Genomic DNA, 18273 nt, shown 5'->3' on the forward strand with positions numbered 1-18273 from the left:
ACATTAATCACACTCTTCATTCATTCATTCATTCATTCATTCCAATCAACAACAATTTATTGCTTACCTGCTCTGCAGTCAGATCTTGTTCTGGGTTATTCAAATGTTTTTCCTGGGGCAGTAACTTTAAATTTATTTATTTTTTGGCTGTATTGGGTCTTCGTTTCTGTGCGAGGGCTTTCTCTAGTTGTGGCAAGCGGGGGCCACTCTTCATCGCAGTGCGCGGGCCTCTCACTATCGCGGCCTCTCTTGTTGCAGAGCACAGGCTCCATATGCGCAGGCTCAGTAATAGTGACTCACGGGCTTAGTTGCTCCGTGGCATGTGGGATCTTCCCGGACCAGGGCTCAGAACCTGTGTCTCCTGCATTGGCAGGCAGATTCTCAACCACTGCGCCACCAGGGAAGCCCTGGGGCAGTAACTTTAAATAAGTCTTAAAAATAACTTTATCCTTTCTAAAATTCTAAAATAACGCCTAGTGCCTTCACTTTTTTTGCGATATAATTTAAATGTTTGCCCTTAACCAATTAATGCTTTTAACAGAAAAAAGGAGACACAATATAGATGTCCTAGTCGCAAGATAATTACAGGATTCAGAAAATACATTATTTCCCAGTGCGCTACAGACAATGGGATGTGGTCATGAGAATTCAAAGTTGTCTAATAGATGCCTTCTTTTAGTTCTACCTGTCACTGTAATGGAAATATTTAGGGCCGTTTTATAACACAACTGTTTCTTGTAGGAATATCAGAAAATGCAGATAAGCAAAAAAGAGAGGGAAGAAGATTGTATTGGGGCAGGGTTATATTTTTTAAAGTGACAGAACACTCCCATTCCCAAATAGCCAAATCAATATTAGTATTTAGAGACTCAGACCACACCTCTGTGAGAACAGCCCTGGGCTTAAACGGAGCCCTCCGTAGCCCCGCCCCCTCCTCTAACTTGGTCCCGCCTCCGCCGCCAGCCGGCCCTGGCTTTCAGCGTGGCACCGCCTCCAGCCCCGCCCCCAGGTGCTCCGTTAGTTTCAGCTCTCGCGAGAGCGCAACCCGGAAATTTTCCGGCCGGAACGCTTGGTGGGAGCCCACGTGGGTTGGGCTTCGTAGTGCGCTGGTCGTAGGACCTCCGGGAGCAGAACAGGAGGCGGGCGCCATGGGGAAGCTGCGCCGGAGGTACAACATCAAGGGGCGTCAGCAGGCGGCCCCCGGCCCCTCGAAGGGCCCTCCCGAGCCGCCCCCTGTGCGGCTGGAACTGGAGGGTAAGTAAGGCGCCTCCGGACGAGGTCTGGGATTCGGGGGAGGGACCAACCAGGGCCTCGGGGCCAGGGCTGGCCAATGGGGGCCGAAGGGCTTCCGGACTATGCCCTGCCTCCGCTACTCGGGCGGGAGACCCGGAGAGACAGCACCCCCCCCTCCCCAAGATGATACAAAGGAAGGGGGAATAGTGAAAGTTTCGTTTTAACTGAATTTGGAACAATACCTGGAGTTTCTTTCCAGTGGGGTCCAGCCCTAGTATAGCTATAGGGGGAGTTTGGGCAAGGAATTACAAGGTAATTCCATCCATTCTGATGGCTTCGATTATAACCTCCCTACAAGCGACCCCTAAGTTTGTATTTTTCAGCCCAGACCTGTCTGCTTAGCTCCAGGCTGCTTAACATTTCTGCCCAGACTTCTCCGTTTTGTTAGGAATGGCTACCATGTGCCAGGCACTATTCTAGGAGAGTAACAGAAGAGGAGATTAAGGGAAAAAATCCCTGCCCTGCAGAGTTCAGATGCTTCTGGGAAGAGACAAGCAAAGATAAACACAAAGTACATAGGACGTTTTGCATACATTCATACTAAAGAGATAAAGCACAAGAGGTTTGGGCAGGTTGCAGTGTTTCATGGCGGGATGGGGGCGGGGAGGCCCCACTGAGAAAGCATTGAATCCTTTTTTAAGACCTGAAGGCAGTCAGAATGGCTGAGTGGAGATGAAATTTAAAATGGGGTCAGGATCTTGTAGGGCCTGGTAGGTCATGGTGAGGATGGTGGCCCTGCAGAGTTGAGAGCAGAGGAGGGACACAGGGTGGGCTTAGGTTTCTTTTGTTTTTGTTTTTTAATAAATTTATTTTAGTTATTTAGTTTTGGCTGCGTTGGGTCTTCGTTGCTGCAAACGGGCTTTCTCTAGTTGCTGCGAGCGGGGGCTACTCTTCGTTGTGGTGCGTGGGCTTCTCATGGTGGTGGCTTCGCTTGTTGCAAAGCATGGGCTCTAGGCATGCAGGCTTCAGTAGTTGCAGCACGTGGGCTCAGTAGTTGTGGCTCGTGGGCTCTAGAGCACAGGCTCAGTAGTTGTGGCGCACGGGCTTAGTTGCTCTGCGGCACGTGGAAGATCTTCCCGGACCAGGGCTCGAACCTGTGTCCCCTGCATTGGCAGGCAGATTCTCAACCACTGCACCACCAGGGAAGCCCAGGGCTTAGGTTTTAACAGCATCACTTTGCTGTATTGAGGGAAAGCAGTAGAGGGCAGAGAATCTGGGCGATCTGATAGGAGGCTGCTGAGTACCTTGACTCTGGCAGGAGTTGATGCTTGGACCAGGGAGGCAGCAGTAGAGGTGGTGAGAGGTGGTTGGATTCAAGATGTATTTGGAAGATGGAGCTTTGTTCTGGCTGTGCGCAGGAACAAAGGACATGTCAAGAACGAATCCCAGGCGTGCGGCTGGAGGCTGGAGAAAGCAGGCATGGGCAGCTTGCAGGGAGGCCAGCAGCTTGGCTTTGGATATGAGTGGTTTGGGGGGCCTGTCAGATATCCAAGTAGAAGGGTCAGCAGGCAGCTGCTGAATCGGACGCTTGAGAGAGGCAAATCTAGGGGAGATAGCAGTTTGGAATCATCTGTGTATAGATGATATTTATTTGAAGTCTGAAGACCAGACTGGCTCACTGAGGCAACGAGTCCAGTCCAGTGAGGTGGGAGGAGAACCCTGGGAGAGTGTGGTTGTCCGGGGACCAAGAGGAAGACCCGCCGTCTGTGTCAGATGTGGCCGTGGGATCAGGCAGGGAGAGAAAGGACCGTGGATGTAACACTGGGGAGGCCATCGGCGACCATGATGGGTCCAGTTTCGGGGGAGAGTTGGGCTGAAGTGATTGAGTGGGTTCAGCTGTCTTGCAGGCCCCTGAGACTGAACACATTTCAAAGTTGGACTCATCCAGCTGCTTGTATAGCATCCCTGAGGTCCAAGCAGATATAGGTGTTAGGGAAGAGTGAGTCTAGATGCAGGAGGTGGAGGGAGGGAGAGAGAGCCGGGGCTGCTGGGGAAGCCTGCTTCCCTTGACCCACTAATCGGCCTCTTCTTCCACACTCTCCTCTTGGACCCGGAAGGCAGTGAGGTTATAGGAAAGATTGTCAGAGTGGGAATCTGGAGTCCGAATTCCCTCCTCGGAAGTTGCAGGGATAGGCTGGGAGTTGAAGCAAATCGCCTGACATCTCTGTGCCTCAGTGTTCTCAGCTGTCAAATGGGTCCAGCAGTAACAGTCATCCTACCTGATCTCAGAGTCATGGAGGTGGTATTTTGGGAGAATATGTTTGTGACTGAAACGAGAATGCTTTGAAAAGTAAAGACAAGCTGTAGAGATGTGCCGTTGTCCTGTGATGGGCGTCATCCATTGTAACAGCAGTGACAGCTCAGGAAGTGAGATGGCACCTCTAAGCGGGCAGAAGACCCCTGGACTGACAGTTGGGTGAGAGCAGAGGGACCCGAGGTCTCTTAGACTCAAAGATTTGGGGAAAGTTGTTTCTCACCCCAGAACAAGGCATCTCTGTCTATCCCCGCCTTTCTCAGGGGCCAGAGGGATCTTACAAGACTATAAAGCAGGTTACCTTCTTCAAAGAGCTTTCCCCGATCCAATATCATCACCCTTTTTCTTATTTTTATTTTTAGCACATCTCCCCCGCCCCCTTTTTTTCCATAGCACAGTGGTTCTCAAATTTTTTGCACCAAGAACCCTTTCACATTCCTAAAAATTGAGGACCCCAGAGTGCTTTTGTTAGTGTGGGTCGTGTCTGTCGATATTTACTGTACCAGAAATTAAAACCGAGAGATTTTGAGACACAAGCGCGTACAAGCACACACTCCTTTAGCTGTCACCATGTCACACGATTTGGAGCCTTTGGAAAATGCTGCTGTACACTCTTTTCTTTTTCTCCCCCTGCTTTTAATTCTGTTTGAGACCTGCAGAATGGACGGCTTGCGTTGCTTAAAGTAGTCTCGTTCTTCTTACTGAGGAGCACACAACCTCTCCTACACTTGGTAATGTCATAAAGATGTACAAAGCCTGAGCAGTTAATAAAAGTCAGACACTGCCCCTACGGGGACTCCAGCGTTGGGTGTGAGGCAGAAATAGGTGCTCCCCAAGCCCCCTCCTCCCCATGGTGCTGCCGTAGGTTTGAGTTGAAGAGTGATAAGGGAGCTGGATTTTGGTCTGAAACGTATACTTTCAAACTCCGACTTTTTTTTTTTTTTTTCGGCCACACCACGCGGCTTTCGGGATCTTAGTTCCCCGACCAGGGATTGAACCCGTGCCCCTGGCGGTGGAAACGCGGAGTCGTAACCACTGGACCGCCAGGGAAGTCCCAAACTCCACCATTTAAAAATAGACGTGACGCAAGCTTGGTGCTCAGTCCAGTGTACACGCGTGAGAGCGCGTCTTTCAGAGTCACTGTAAAGATGGTGTTGATCCCACGGTCCCGCTGAGCGCAGGGCGCCACTGGAAGGGAGGCACTGTTGCAGCCTGTTCCCTCCTTGCTGCGCCCCCATCCCCGTCCCCGCAACACGAGGACGGCTGACCCGGGGCGGGTGCTGGGTGGACCGGTGGGAAGAAGGTGTGACGGGCCTGCGCCCCCGTTCCTATGCGGGTGCTCGGGTGGCTGTCACTGTGGGCAGGAGGGTCAGCCCGGAGGAAACGGCGTTAACGCAGCATCTTGGGACTCGCGGGCGTCCGCGCTCTCCGTCCTCCAGGGCTGTGGGTCAGGCGAGCGTGTCTTTTCAGATAAGGGCACGTTGAAAGGAGTCGATGCAAGCAACGCGCTCGTCCTGCCCGGCAAGAAGAAGAAGAAGACCAAAGCCCCTCCGCTGTCCAAGAAGGAGAAGAAGCCCCTGACCAAGAAAGAGCGGAAGATGCTGCAGAGAATCTTAGACCAGAAGGAGAAGAAGCGCCAGGTATGCACGCTCTGTTTGCGCGGCGAGGGATGGGTCGGGGTGTCTGTGACCCCCGACGTGATCCCTGTGGCTGGACTGTCGGATAGAACTTTCCGGAAGGAGGGGCAAGTTCTGTGTCTGCAGTGTCCAGTACAGTGGTCACCAGCCACACGTGGCTGTTGAGCACTTGAGATGTGGCCAGTGTGGCCGAGGAATTGGATTTTTAATGTGGTTTGGTTTTAATTAACTTAAATGCAAAGAGCCGCGTGTGACTAGTGCCCCGTATGGGACACACAGATCTAGAGCCTTTCCAGTCCTTGGGGGACGTGCTACTTGGGTGCCTGTTAGTCTGGTATGGGTCCAGCTTTGTGGAGGCCACATGTTTGTTGAACCAGGAGTTGGTCGATCAACGTGCTCACTTTTTATTTTCCCCCCCTCATTCATTTTGTTGTTTATTTTTTAACTTCATTCTGGAGAATTTTAACCTTTTTTGCTTAATATGTTTTTAAGGAGAAAATTTTGTAATGAGAAATTCAAACATATATAAAGGTAGAGACAATAGTGTCATGGGCTCCAGTGTACCTGTCACCAGCTCCAACAGTTGTCAGGCTCATGGTCAACCTTGGTCATCTCCACGGCCGGTCACTTTCCCACCCCCTGGGTCAGAGCCCAGGCAGCGTCCATCTGTACTAGTTTCTGTGGCTGCCTTGACAAGTGACCACAAACTGGGTGGCGTACAACAATGGAGATGTGTTCTCTCACTGATCTGGAAGCCAGAAGTCTGAAATCGAGGTGTCAGCAGGGCCGTGCCCCTTCTGAAGTTTCCAGGGGACGGTCCTACCTGGCCTCTTCCAGCTCCTGTGGCTCCAGGTTTCCTCGGCTCATGGCCACGTTGCTCCAGTCTCTGCCTCTGTCTTTATGTGGCCTGCTCCCCTGTGTGTCCCTCCTCTGTGTATCTCTGATAAGGACACTTGTCTTTTTCTTTTTCTTTTTTTTAAAAAATGTTTTGGCTGCACCATGTGGCATGCAGGATCTTAGTTCCTGACCAGGGATGGAACCTGTGCCGCCTGCAGTGGAAGCGCAGGGTCTTAACCACTGGACCACCAGGGAAGTCCCAAGGACACTTGTCTTTGAATTTAGGACTCACCTGGATAATTCAGGATTTCATCGTGAGATCCTTAAGCTAATTACCCTTAACTTAAAAAGGCCCTTTTTCTGAATAAGATCCCATTCTGGGACATGGATATATCTTTTCAGAGGGCCACCATTCAACCCATATACATATCCCTGAATATTTCAGTTTGCATCTCTAAAATAAGGACCATTTCAGATTACCACAGTGCCATTAGCATGTCTAAATGTTTTCAAAATACCATTAGATATCCAGTAAATAGTCCAATTTCTAATTGTTTCATAGATGCTCTCCACCCGCATCTCTTGTCTTTCCCCCTTATATTTGTTGGAGAGATTGGTTTGTCTGTCTCAGAGACTTTCCCACGGTCTGGATGAAAAACTTTTCATCTCTGATATAAACATGTTCTTCCACCCTCCGAATTCCCTATAAATTGGTATTTGGGTCTGGGGCAGTGACTCTCCACTGGGACAGTTTTGCCCCCCCCCCCATCCCCGGGAACATCTGGCCAAGTCTGGACATATTTGGGGCTGTGACGATATGGGGGACGCTGCTGGCATCTGGGGGGTAGAGGTCTGGGATGGTATTAAGCAGCCTGCGGTGCTCATAACATCAAAAAATTATCTGACCCCAAATGCCAGCAGCGTGAAGACCGGGAAACCCTGATCTAGAGGCTTCAGGAGATTCTCTCTCGCTAGTCTTTCTGGCAAGGTGACCACACGGCGTGCTGTGTCCACCAGGGGACACACAGGCCTCCCGTTAGCAGCTCTGACGCGTGGTCCCTGGAGCCCTTCATGCAGGGGAGCCTCACCGTCCTGTGAGTGTGTCCTATTTAAATCCTGTGAGCATCTTTTCTTGCTGTTCTGTACGTTGTTTTTTATCGATTATGAAATATGTGTGTGTGTGTATATATATATATACACATATACACGTATAAAAGCAGATATAAAATATCTGAGTAATTTCAAGAATAACAAGACAAACACTCATGAATTGCTCACCCAGGGGAAAGGAACCAACTGGACCCGCCCCCGCTCACTGCTTTATTCAAGGCAGAGTGGGGACCACTTCCTGTCCCACACACACAGCTGTTCCTCCCTGTACTAACTGCCGGGAAGTCTTGCATTATACAAATGGGCCCTACTTTATTTATTCCATCTCCCATTGATGGGCATCTGCATAGTCGCTGGTCTTCCCTTACGACACACCGTGGTGCAAAGAGAGCCTTGTTTATCCAACCCCAGACTCCGTAAGGGGGGCGAAAAGCCACCCTAAGCTCACGCGTCTGTCGGCGTTAAGAACTCCGTGAAGGACGGTAATTGCAGTTCGACCTTCGGATTAAAAAAGACTGTAGGTGTTACAGATGGCCAACAGACACATGAAAGAATGCTCAACATCATTAATCATTAGAGAAATGCAAATCAAAACTACAATGACGTATCATCTCACACCGGTCAGAATGGCCATCATCAAAAAATCTACAAACAATAAATGCTGGAGAGGGTGTGGAGAAAAGGGATCCCTCTTGCACTGTTGGTGGGAATGTAAATTGATACAGCCACTATGGAGAACAGTATGGAGGTTCCTTAAAAAACTAAAAGTAGAACTACCATACGACCCAGCAATCCCACTACTGGGCATATACCCTGAGAAAACCGTAATTCAAAAAGAGTCATGTACCAAAATGTTCATTGCAGCTCTATTTACAATAGCCAGGACATGGAAGCAACCTAAGTGTCCATCATCGGATGAATGGATAAAGAAGATGTGGCACATATATACAATGGAATATTACTCAGCCATAAAAAGAAATGAAATGGAGGTATTTGTAATGAGGTGGATGGAGTTAGAGTCTGTCATACAGAGTGAAGTAAGTCAGAAAGAGAAAAACAAATACAGTATGCTAACACATATATATGGAATCTAAGGAAAAAAAAAAAAAAGGTCATGAAGAACCTAGTGGCAAGATGGGAATAAAGACACAGACCTACTAAAGAATGGACTTGAGGATATGGGGAGGGGGAGGGGTGAGATGTGACAGGGTGAGAGAGTGTCATGGACATATATACAAGACCAAACGTAAAATAGATAGCTAGCGGGAAGCAGCCGCATAGCACAGGGAGATCAGCTCGCTGCTTTGTGACCGCCTGGGGGGGTGGGAGGGAGGGAGATGCGGGAGGGAGGAGATATGGGAACGTGTGTATATGTGTAGCTGATTCACTTTGTTATAAAGCAGAAACTAACACACCATTGTGAAACAATTATACTTCAATAAAGATGTTTAAAAAAAAAAAGACTGTAGGTGTTAGTGATGCTGGAATTTCATCTAGAGTCTCAGCTGCCCTTCTGCAGAGAGGATCGTGATGCCAGATGTGTAACACACGCATTTCCTTCCCCAGCGAGCGGAGATGCTCCAGAAATTGAGCGAAGTCCGGGTTTCGGAGGCTGAAATGAGGCTGTTTTACACCACATCCAGACTGGGCACTGGGGGCCGCATGTACCGCGCCAAAGAGTGAGTCGGCTGCCTCCTCCCTGAAGCCCGCCCTTCCCGCCAGGGCTCCCGGGGGGTCGGGTCATGGCGTCTTCTGGGGCTATGGGAAAATACATTTGCAGTGACCCGTGTGCTAAAATGCCTCAAATGGGTGGAGGCCTCAGATAATGCGAAATATCCTACACTGCACAGGACGGCAAAGTTCTTACTCCAGGATGCTGTGTCCTCCTGCAACGCCGAGTCCTGCGTTATAGGTCCTTCCAGCTCTTGCAGGGACGAGTAGGCTAGAAGTTGTCATCAAGGAGGTCAAGGATTTGATTTAGCCGATGAGCAGGTTTTGTTTGGTTCACGTAGCGTCATTAGGCATTTGGATCTTTTGCACACGTATGAGTCTCCTAGGGCTGCGGTAACAGGTCACCACAAACTGGGGACCTTGAAACAAGAGGAATTTGTTCTTGTGGTTCTGACCGCCAGAAGTCCAAAGTCAAGGTGTTGGTGGGGTTGGTTCCTGCTGGAGGCCAGAGAATCTGTTCCAGCCTCTCCCCCAGCTTCTGGTGGTGCCAGCCATCCTGGGCGCTCCGCGGCTGGTAAACACGTCACTTCAGTCTCTGCCTCATCGTCACGTGGCATCCTCTGTGTGTCTTCATGGCCTTCTGTCTGTGTCTGGGTCTCTGTTTTCTTTTTTCTTTTTCTTTTCTGGCCACGCAGCATGCGGGATCCTAGTTCCCCGACCAGAGATTGAACCCGTGCCCCCTGCATTGGGAGCACGGGGTCTTAACCACTGGACCACCAAGGAAGTCCCCTGGGTCTCTGTTTTCTTATAAGGACACCAGTCATTGGATTTAGGGCCCATCCTAATCTAGTATGACCTCATCTTAATGACATCCTGAAGACCCTGGTTCCAAATAAGGTCACATTCTGAGCATCTGGGTGGCCATGAATTTTGGGGAGACACTATTCAACAGTCAACATTTAAGAATTAGGAGATTTCACATTAAAATCCAGGGTCCCCCCTGGCCTTGACCAGTTGGATGATGTGGCCGCACCAGCTGGCCTTCCCACAGAGCAGCCGGCGTTAGATGGGGCCCGTGTGCTCCCCCCAGCCCAGGCCCCTGCGCACTGCTCTCACACTTGGCCCTCTCTGCTCATTTCCAGTCCTGGCCTGTTAAGCCTTGTGCATTTAACGACTGCTTATCAAGCGCAAACTGCATCTCAGGCTCTCCTGTGGGCCCTAGGAATAGAGCAGTGCACAAAAATTACATTTCTTCCCTTGAGAAGCTCACATTTCAATGGTGGGGAGATGGGCAGTGACCCCGTGAACACATATGTATTTAGTGCTGCTGAGCGCTAAGCAGAAAAGAGCAGGTAGAAGAGGGTGGAGGCGGGCGGGGGAGGTGACTGAGGCTACACGGTAAGGGAAGGTCTTCCTGAGAGGCGTCCTTGGAATCAAGTAAGGGAGCAGTTGTCTTCAGGGAGCATGGACAGCGGGTGCAAAGGCCCTGCGGCAGGAAGGGGCGTGGCCTTTGCGTCCTGGCCTCTGAGGAGCCTGCAGCAACCCAGAGCTGCCTCAGGTTGACTGGCCCGTCCTAGGGTCTGACTTCTGGCTCTCCCGGCAGGAAGCCCAACGACGTGGCAGCCCAGGGTCTGGAGAAGATCAGCAGCCTCAGCGGGGCCCACCGGAAGCGCCACTACCAGGAGGCAGAAGAGGAGGAGTCTGAGTCCTCAGCGGAGTCTGGACCCGAGGAGGCCCCAGTGGACGAGCCGGCGGAGGCCGGTGCAGGGTTGGCCCCAGCGCATCTGCCACCAGCTCCGCCCGGGGCCAGGGGCCAGAGGCCAGTGCCCAGCGGTCTGGCCGAGACTCCTGCCCCTCCATCAGCTCCTCCTGCGGCAGCCTCTGCCCTGGCCAGGCCCCCAGCAAAGCCCACCGTCTTCATCCCCGTGAACCGCTCCCCTGAAATGCAGGTTGGCCTCTCTGGTGTTTGATTAAGAGCTTAGGTGCTCAGGTCAGTGCTGTGAGGGGGCTGAGGGTGCAGAGAGAGGGCCTCCCAGGATCTGAGCGGGTTGCATGGCCTTCTGTGCCTCGGTTTCCTTGCCTGGAAAAGGGGGATAGCTGTACCCACCTTGTAGGGTTGGTGTAGGGCTGACGAGCGGGTGCCCGGCACGTGGTCGGGGCTGCTGAGATGGGTGTCCGCTGCCTTTATCATCGTCTGGTCGCCGTCACCTTCAGCCTCTGACTGCAGGTCCTGGTCCAGGCATCCGCTCACTGGGACAAGAGCTTGGGCTCTGGAGTCAGTTGACCTGGAACGGAGTGCTGGTTCCCCCACCTTCCAGCTCATTCTGGGCCTCGTTTTCGTCTGTAGCATGGGGGTACCCGTCTACTCACAGGGCCTCCGCCTCTCTACACTTCGTATCCTTGTCTGGTAAAATGAGGGTCTCACTGGGTTGTCATGACAACAAGATTCAGGGAGGTGAAGCCCAAGGCCCATGGAACACACCTGGGGAGCCGTGAGGCTGGTGGTGCTGCAGGGTCTGGCGCATCGCGGGTGGTGGTTCCGTCCACACGTTTCCACGGAGCACGTGCTGTGGGCCAGCACAGGAGGCGGAGCGATCTGCGTCTCGGAGCTCTCGGTCCAGCAGGGGAGACCGAGGTCGACCACACGTGGGACAGGAGCCATGGAGGGGAACATCGGGTACCATGAGGGGGGAGCACAGGAGGGCCTGGCCTCATCAGGGAAGGCATCCGGGTCGAGAGCTCAGGGACCAGATGAGAACAAGGGGGCCGTCCCACGCTGAGAAGTGCATGAGCAAAGGCCTGAGGCAGAGGGTTCCTGGGTCTTAGAGCAGCTGTTTAAAACCACAGATTGGATTGTGGAAATGAGGTGATTTCAGTCACAGGTACGTTTGTGTGCTCATGTATAAGCAGTTAGGGTGAGCTGACCACTCTGACAGACCCTGAAGTGCCACTGGCTTCATGCCACGAAGGTTTCCTCGTAGGTGATGTCAGAGCCCAGTGCCGTCCGCTGCGAGTCGGGGCGTGAGATTCTGCTCCACACGGTCATTCAGGAACCCGGGCTCCACCATCCAGTGTCCCTGGTGCCCCCTGGGGTTCATCCCCTGCCTTTCTCTGTGGTTTTTCCATGTGCATGTTTTTAAGCCTAGGTTTGCCTGTTTTTATAAGCGGCCTCACATCATATATATTTTTCAGCACTCTGCTTATTTGTTAGTCGATATTGTGTTCCTGAGATCTATTTATCCGTGTAGATGTGTGTCACCGAGGTCCGTTTGGGTTTTGTTTTTTTTCACTGCTACAGAGCATTACGTTGCGTGAATAGAGCACAGTTTAAGTACCCTTCTCTGGTTGGGCATTTGGGTTGTTTTAGCTTTTTGCTACCATCTTCACTGCTGATTTAAACATTCTTGCCTTTTTCTCAAAGGCACAGGTACAAAAATTTGGGGGGGAGCAGCGTTTACAAACTGGAAGTCACAGCCATTGTGGGGTCATGAGATGGCCAGCACCTTTTTAAAAAAAAAAAAAACAATGGAATGGAATAGAGATAGAGAACAGAATTTTTAAAATTAGCGTGCTACTGAGCCTGTGCATCTGGAGCCTGTGCTCCGCAACGAGAGGCCACAATAGTGAGAGGCCCGCGCACCGCGATGAAGAGTGGCCCCCGCTTGCCACAACTGGAGAAAGCCCTCGCACAGAAACGAAGACCCAACACAGCCAAAAATAAATAAATAAATAAAAGAAAAAAAAAATTAGCGTGCTAGCATGCTTCACAAATAATAAGGGCAAGCAGGAGTTCACGAAACTTCTCCCTCACTGTAATACTTGTGTGAGCGTGTGTATGTGTGTGTGCACGCGCACCCACGTGTGAGCACCTAGGAGAGGAATCGCTGTATCTCACATTCTCGATTTTGGTAAAATTAGCACCCGGTTGTTTGCCGAAGTGATTGCGCCGTAAGTGTAGGCTCCCACCAGCAGCAGGCAAGAGTTCCTTGTGCCCAGAGGGGCTTCCCTGGACCACGCTGTCCCCGAGGACCCAGCCCATGTCTCTGCCCCTCCCCAGCCGTCAGGGCTTCCGTCCTCCAGCGGGCGCACCTGTTCCCTTTGGCTGGATGCCGGCTGCTGCCTTTATAGCAACCACGTCACCCTACGTAGTCTTGCTTTGAGCAAAGCCCCCCATCCCCTCCGCCCTTCTGCAGGGGACGACAACCCGCCACCCCCATTCCGTGAGCGCTGACTTCCCCTCTCTCGCCAGGAAGAGCGGCTGAAGCTCCCGATTCTCTCTGAAGAACAAGTGATCATGGAGGCAGTGGCCGAGCACCCCGTTGTCATCGTGTGCGGCGAGACCGGCAGCGGGAAGACCACCCAGGTGCCCCAGTTTCTCTACGAAGCAGGCTACAGCAGGTGGGGGCTGGCCACGGGGTCCCCCGCAGGTCCCTCAGGTGACAGTGAGACGTGGTCCCCGGAAGTTGTTAGGAGCACGGGCTCCTGGGGATCTAATTCCGGCTCTGCCGTTGACATGCTGTGTGACTTGGGGCAAGCTCCTTAACCTCTCTGGGCCTCAGTTTCCTCAGCTGTGACATGGGGTTCATCACTGCACCTACTTCACGGGGTTGTTATGTAGATGAAATGACTGAATTTGTGTAAAACGTTTAGGTTGGTCCCTGGTGGGAGGGATGGCCCTTCCGACCCGTGTGTGTCAGGGTCCCCAACACCACCCCCGGGTTCAGCAATTTGCTGGGAACACTCCCAGGACCCAGCATGTAGTTGTACTCATGGCTGTGATACGTTACAGTGAAGGACACAAAGCACAGCCAGCAAAGGGAAAGGCTCACGGGGTGAAGTCTGAGGGAACCAGGCCCAGGCCCCCAGAGCCCTCTCCCAGGGCGGGGGTCACACAGGACACGCTTCATTGCCCGTGTGAGGTGTCATCAAACAGGGACGCCCAGTAGAGGCTCAGCGCCCAGGGTTCGTACTGGGGGCCGGTCACACAGGCGCCCTCTGCCTGGTACCTACCCAGTTCTAGACTCCCCAAAGGAAAGCAGGTGTCAGCATGAGCCACCTTGTTTGTACAGACAGTTCAGGCGCAGTGAGCCCCTCTTGTCCGTCAGGGAGAGGCGGGAGCCCTCCTGAAATCCAGGATCCCAGACACCAGCCAGGGGCTGCCTTGGAGGCAGAGCTTTGTAGGGAGAGCAGCCTCGGGCCTGCTGGGTCAGCTCTTTCCTGCCCAGAATCCACCACCCGTGCCCTGGGTCGGTTCTGTGGAGGCGCGCGTGCTCGGCTGGGTTGGACAGGCCCCCCGGCTGCGGGCTCAGGTCCACCTAGGCCTCGTTCTTGTTTGCGGCTGCCCGGACCCCTTCGCCCCGTGACGATCGGAGCGTCTCCTGTAGAATGCCCTGTGGGCCGTTCCCTTTCGCTGCTGTTCAGTGATGCTGCGGTGCCTGGCCGGGCGCCCGTGGCCCGTCACCCCCAGTGAGGGCCGCGTCTGGAGCCGCGTGTGACTTCGGGGCAGACGGGTGGGGCGGAGCCCTGCTGATGCCTTGTGTTCTCCTCCCCCAGTGACAACTGCATCATTGGCGTCACGGAGCCCCGCCGAGTGGCCGCCGTGGCCATGTCCCAGCGAGTGGCCAAGGAGATGAATCTGTCGCCGCGGTGAGGGCTCTGCCTCCCGTGGGAGGGTTGGGGGTGGCCCTCCAGCCCCGCCAGACCTGAGCCACAGCGCAGGCCCTCGTTCCCCCGGGGGGCGCCGGGAGGGGGCGCCACGTCTGCATCTAAGCACAGGGCGGTCCCTACATGCCGACGGTAGGGCCCTCCTGCCAGGGGCGCCGTGGAGCAGGGACGAGCCAGCCAGGCCCTTAGCGAGGGGACAGAGTGGCCCTTACAGGGCCTTGAGGGCAGAGCAGAGCAGCAGGTGGCCAAAGGCAGGCAGGAGGCGGGCAGCGTGGCCGGGTTAATTTACAACTCAAGTTTCCAAAAGGAAAATCCTCTCCGGCAGTAAGTCTGCAGGACTTGCTTCGGAAAGCGGTTTGAACACAGCATAGCCCTGGCCTGAGGATGGCTCGGCGCCGTGTTTATAGCGCAGACGCCTGGGTCTCAGCCCAGACCGTCCAGTTCAGGCTGGAAGGGGTGGCGTGTCCAGTGGGGTCTGAGGCTCGGAAAGCACGGAACTGTAGGGGATACCCCGGCGGTCCAGTGGTTAGGGCTCCGCGCTTCCACTGCCGAGGGCCCGGGTTTGATCCCTGCTCAGGGAACAAAGATCCCACAAGCTGCGCCACGCGGCCGAGGAGAAAGAAAAAAGAACGCACAGAATCGTATCGAGGCAGAGTGCCCGCCGTCCACGCTGTCATCAGATGTTTACCGAGCAGGACCTGCTATGGGTCAGGCCCGTCCTGGCTCTGGGGACAGAACCCTGTCCCCGCTGGGCCCAGCACGCAAACTGGGGAGCCTTGTTCTGTTCGCATCTTAGGTGGGCGAGGCGCCCCCGGCTCCCCTCCCCCGTGGCAGCCACCACTGCACATTTCCTGTGGATCCTTCTAGACAGTTCTGTGCACAGGCAGGCAGTTCTGTGCGTCTCTACTTCTCGCTGTCTGGCGTGAATGGTTCATACTGTTCACGCCCTTCTGTATCTTTCTTGTGCCATTTCAATGCGTATCTTGAAAACTACAGTACATACAAAGCTGCCCCTTTCTTTCATTCTCTTCAACTTTTTAGCGTGAAATCTTCAAGCGTATACAAAAGTGGAAAGACTAGTATGATGAGCCCCCATGTACCCGAGACCCAGTTTGGAGCAAGTCTCAGATCTTGCATCATCTCAGCCTCAATATTCGACTGCGGGTCTGAAAGATCATGAGTCTGGGGGTTTTTTGGGTTGTTTGTTTTTTTGGCCGCGCCCCGAGGCTTGGGGAATCTTAGCTCCCTGACCAGGGATCAAGCCCGTGCCCCCTGCAGTGGAAGCGCAGAGTCCTAACCACTGGACCACCAGGGAAGTCCCTGTATTTTTTTTTGTTTTTTTTTTTAAGATAAGGACTCTGAAAACATAACTGCAATACCGTCACTATCACTAAAGAGTGTATCATAACTCCTGAGTGTGCTCCGGTCCGTGTTCCCATCTCCCGGGTTGTCTCCTAAACAGCTTTTACAGTTGGTTGTTCAAATCGGGCTCCAGCAGGGTCCGTGTGTGTGTTTGATTGACATGCTCTTCACTTGCCCGTGACAGCTCCTGGAGAGGGAGGCAGGGTGGGCCGGTGTCCGGGCCTTGCTGGGGGAGCCGGTGGGCCCTACCCTCGGCCGCCTGCCCAGCGGGGCCAGGCCTGCTCCTCTGCCCACCTTGGAGTGGCCGCACGGCTGCAGCCCCAGGCAGCTGCAGCTCTGGGGGACCGAGCCGTAGCCTGTGCCCACAGGGTCGTCTCCTATCAGATCCGATACGAGGGAAACGTGACCGAAGAGACCAGAATCAAGTTCATGACCGACGGTGTCTTGCTCAAGGAAATCCAGAAGGTTGGTTGCTCTTCTGGTGTCACAAAGCAAGGCTGGTAAGCATGGGGGCGGGGGGCTCGGCTGTCACCTGGGATGTGAGCAGTGAATGTTGGCAAAGCACTGCGTTTACCACCGTGCCGCTGTGTGACCTTGTGCAAGTTAACTTACTTAACCTCTGTGATCCTTGGTTTCTCAATCTGCAAGCTGGTACCTTCCTCCTAATTGCTTTGAAACAAAAATCGTGTGATGCACGAAAGCACCTTAGCACACCACCTCGTAAGTGCTCATTAAACGTGAACTTGCATTTTCACTGTGGTTTGGTTCACAGACTGAGTGTTAGCCAAATGCACACCGCTTCTCTTGGGCTGTGTGACGTCCCCCGGGCAGGGGTCACGGGGGAGGGCAGAGGTGACACCTGCCTCTGCCTTGAGGCCACCTGGGACGGTGGTTGTGAGTGTGTTGTGGCGTCCGATGGCCCCTTTCTGTATGGCATGTGCTGAGCTCTTGCCCCTGGTCCCCACCCAGCATCCCCTCGTTCCTGTTTCCTGCCTGCCCTCCCCGCCCCACGGGCATCTGCATTTGGTAGCTCAGCTCTAATAGATCGTAGCTGCCTTTTCTCTAGCGATTTCTCTGCCAGGGCCCGGGCCCCGTGCTCTGTACTTTACAGACAGTAATTGTCATCAAAACTTCACCGTGACCCCATGAGATGGGTCCCGTTGTCCCATTTGACAGATGAAGAAAGAGGCCTGGGAGGTGAAGCAACTCGCCCGGGGTCATAGGCCAGGACGCCCTGCAGGCCGAGAGCTCCTGGACCTGTGCCGGCTACCACAGGGGCTCCTTGAGCAGGCACTTTGGGTGCACGGTGACCCTGGGGAGCTCAGGCCCGGCTGGCTGGCCTCATCCCCGGACCTCCCCGCAGGACTTCCTGCTGCCGAAGTACAAGGTGGTGATCATTGACGAAGCGCACGAGAGGAGCGTGTACACCGACATCCTCGTCGGCCTCCTATCCCGCATAGCGTGTCTGCGGGCGAAGGTAGGTGAGGGCGCCGGGGAGCCCCGAGGCCCCGGCCACGTCCACACCCGGGCTGCTGCCGTGAGAGGGTCTCCTGGGACAGGACCCCCCAGGCCCGGTGCTGGGCTGCGGGTCTTGGTGTAAACAGACCCCCCTGGGTCCAGCCTCATCCGCTGTGACCCCCTCTGGGTCCCCGCCCTGGGTCCAGCCTCATCCACTGTGACCCTTCCCTCTGTCCAGAGCAAGAGGCTCAAGCAAGGAGACCGTGGTGGGCCAGGCCCCACTGCAGCCAGCTTTAAGGCGCCAGCCAGGTCTTTGGAACCCGCAGCGCTGGTGGGGCCACCCAGCCAAGCCCTTGTGCTCCGCGTGCTCTGAGATGCTTGCCCTGCGCCCGGCCTGGGGTCCGCCTCTGCCTGCATCTCCGCCACCCCAGATCAGGCAGAGGCGGAGGTCAGAGGGGTGCTGCCCTGGGTGGGAGCTCTGTGGAGCAGTCCTGTTCTGGCCCCCGCCAGTCCCGCGACAGGTTGACACTCTGCCACGCCCAGTTCTTAGAAGTGCAGAACCTTTGTCAGATAGACATCAGGTCTGTGTGTGCTGTGTGCCAGGCGCCGAGCACATCGCAGTGAACAGGACAGAGGTTCCTGCCTTTCTGGGGTTTCCATTTTCATGAGGGCAACTGACGATAAGCAAACTCAGAAAGCCTGTGAGCTGGTGACGGACACAGCCGGGGAGAGGGGGCAGTACCAGGCAGAAGGTGGAGGGTTGGTAGTGAGAGAAGACTCACTGAGAGGGTGACCTTTGAGTGGGGGGCTGGAGGAAGTGAGGGAGTGAGGAGGGGTGCCGGTGGGAGGAGATTCTGAGTATTGAGAACAGCCGGTGCAAAGGCCCTGGGGCAGGTGTTGGCCTGATATCTGGGGGGGGGGGTTTGTGACTTTATTTTACGTAATGGATGCACTTACAGTGTACAATTCAGTGTTTTTTAGCATATT

At 54.0% G+C, this 18273-nt stretch overlaps 1 protein-coding gene across 1 annotated transcript in view; it reads left to right on the top strand.

Annotated features, from left to right (window-relative positions):
* Nucleotides 1-1058: 1058 nt before the first annotated feature.
* Nucleotides 1059-18273, top strand: part of DHX37 (DEAH-box helicase 37) — a 30738-nt gene continuing 13523 nt past the window's right edge. The window contains exons 1-8 of the mRNA XM_036823512.1: nt 1059-1254; nt 5018-5187; nt 8698-8810; nt 10406-10751; nt 13052-13200; nt 14356-14448; nt 16197-16293; nt 17192-17305. Of these exons, the coding sequence (XP_036679407.1) occupies nt 1149-1254; nt 5018-5187; nt 8698-8810; nt 10406-10751; nt 13052-13200; nt 14356-14448; nt 16197-16293; nt 17192-17305 (1188 nt within the window). The 5' untranslated portion in view covers nt 1059-1148. The remainder of the gene's footprint in view (nt 1255-5017; nt 5188-8697; nt 8811-10405; nt 10752-13051; nt 13201-14355; nt 14449-16196; nt 16294-17191; nt 17306-18273) is intronic.

This window comes from Balaenoptera musculus, chromosome 14 (genome assembly GCF_009873245.2).
Source record: "Balaenoptera musculus isolate JJ_BM4_2016_0621 chromosome 14, mBalMus1.pri.v3, whole genome shotgun sequence".
In the NCBI taxonomy this organism is placed as follows: Eukaryota; Metazoa; Chordata; class Mammalia; order Artiodactyla; family Balaenopteridae; genus Balaenoptera; species Balaenoptera musculus.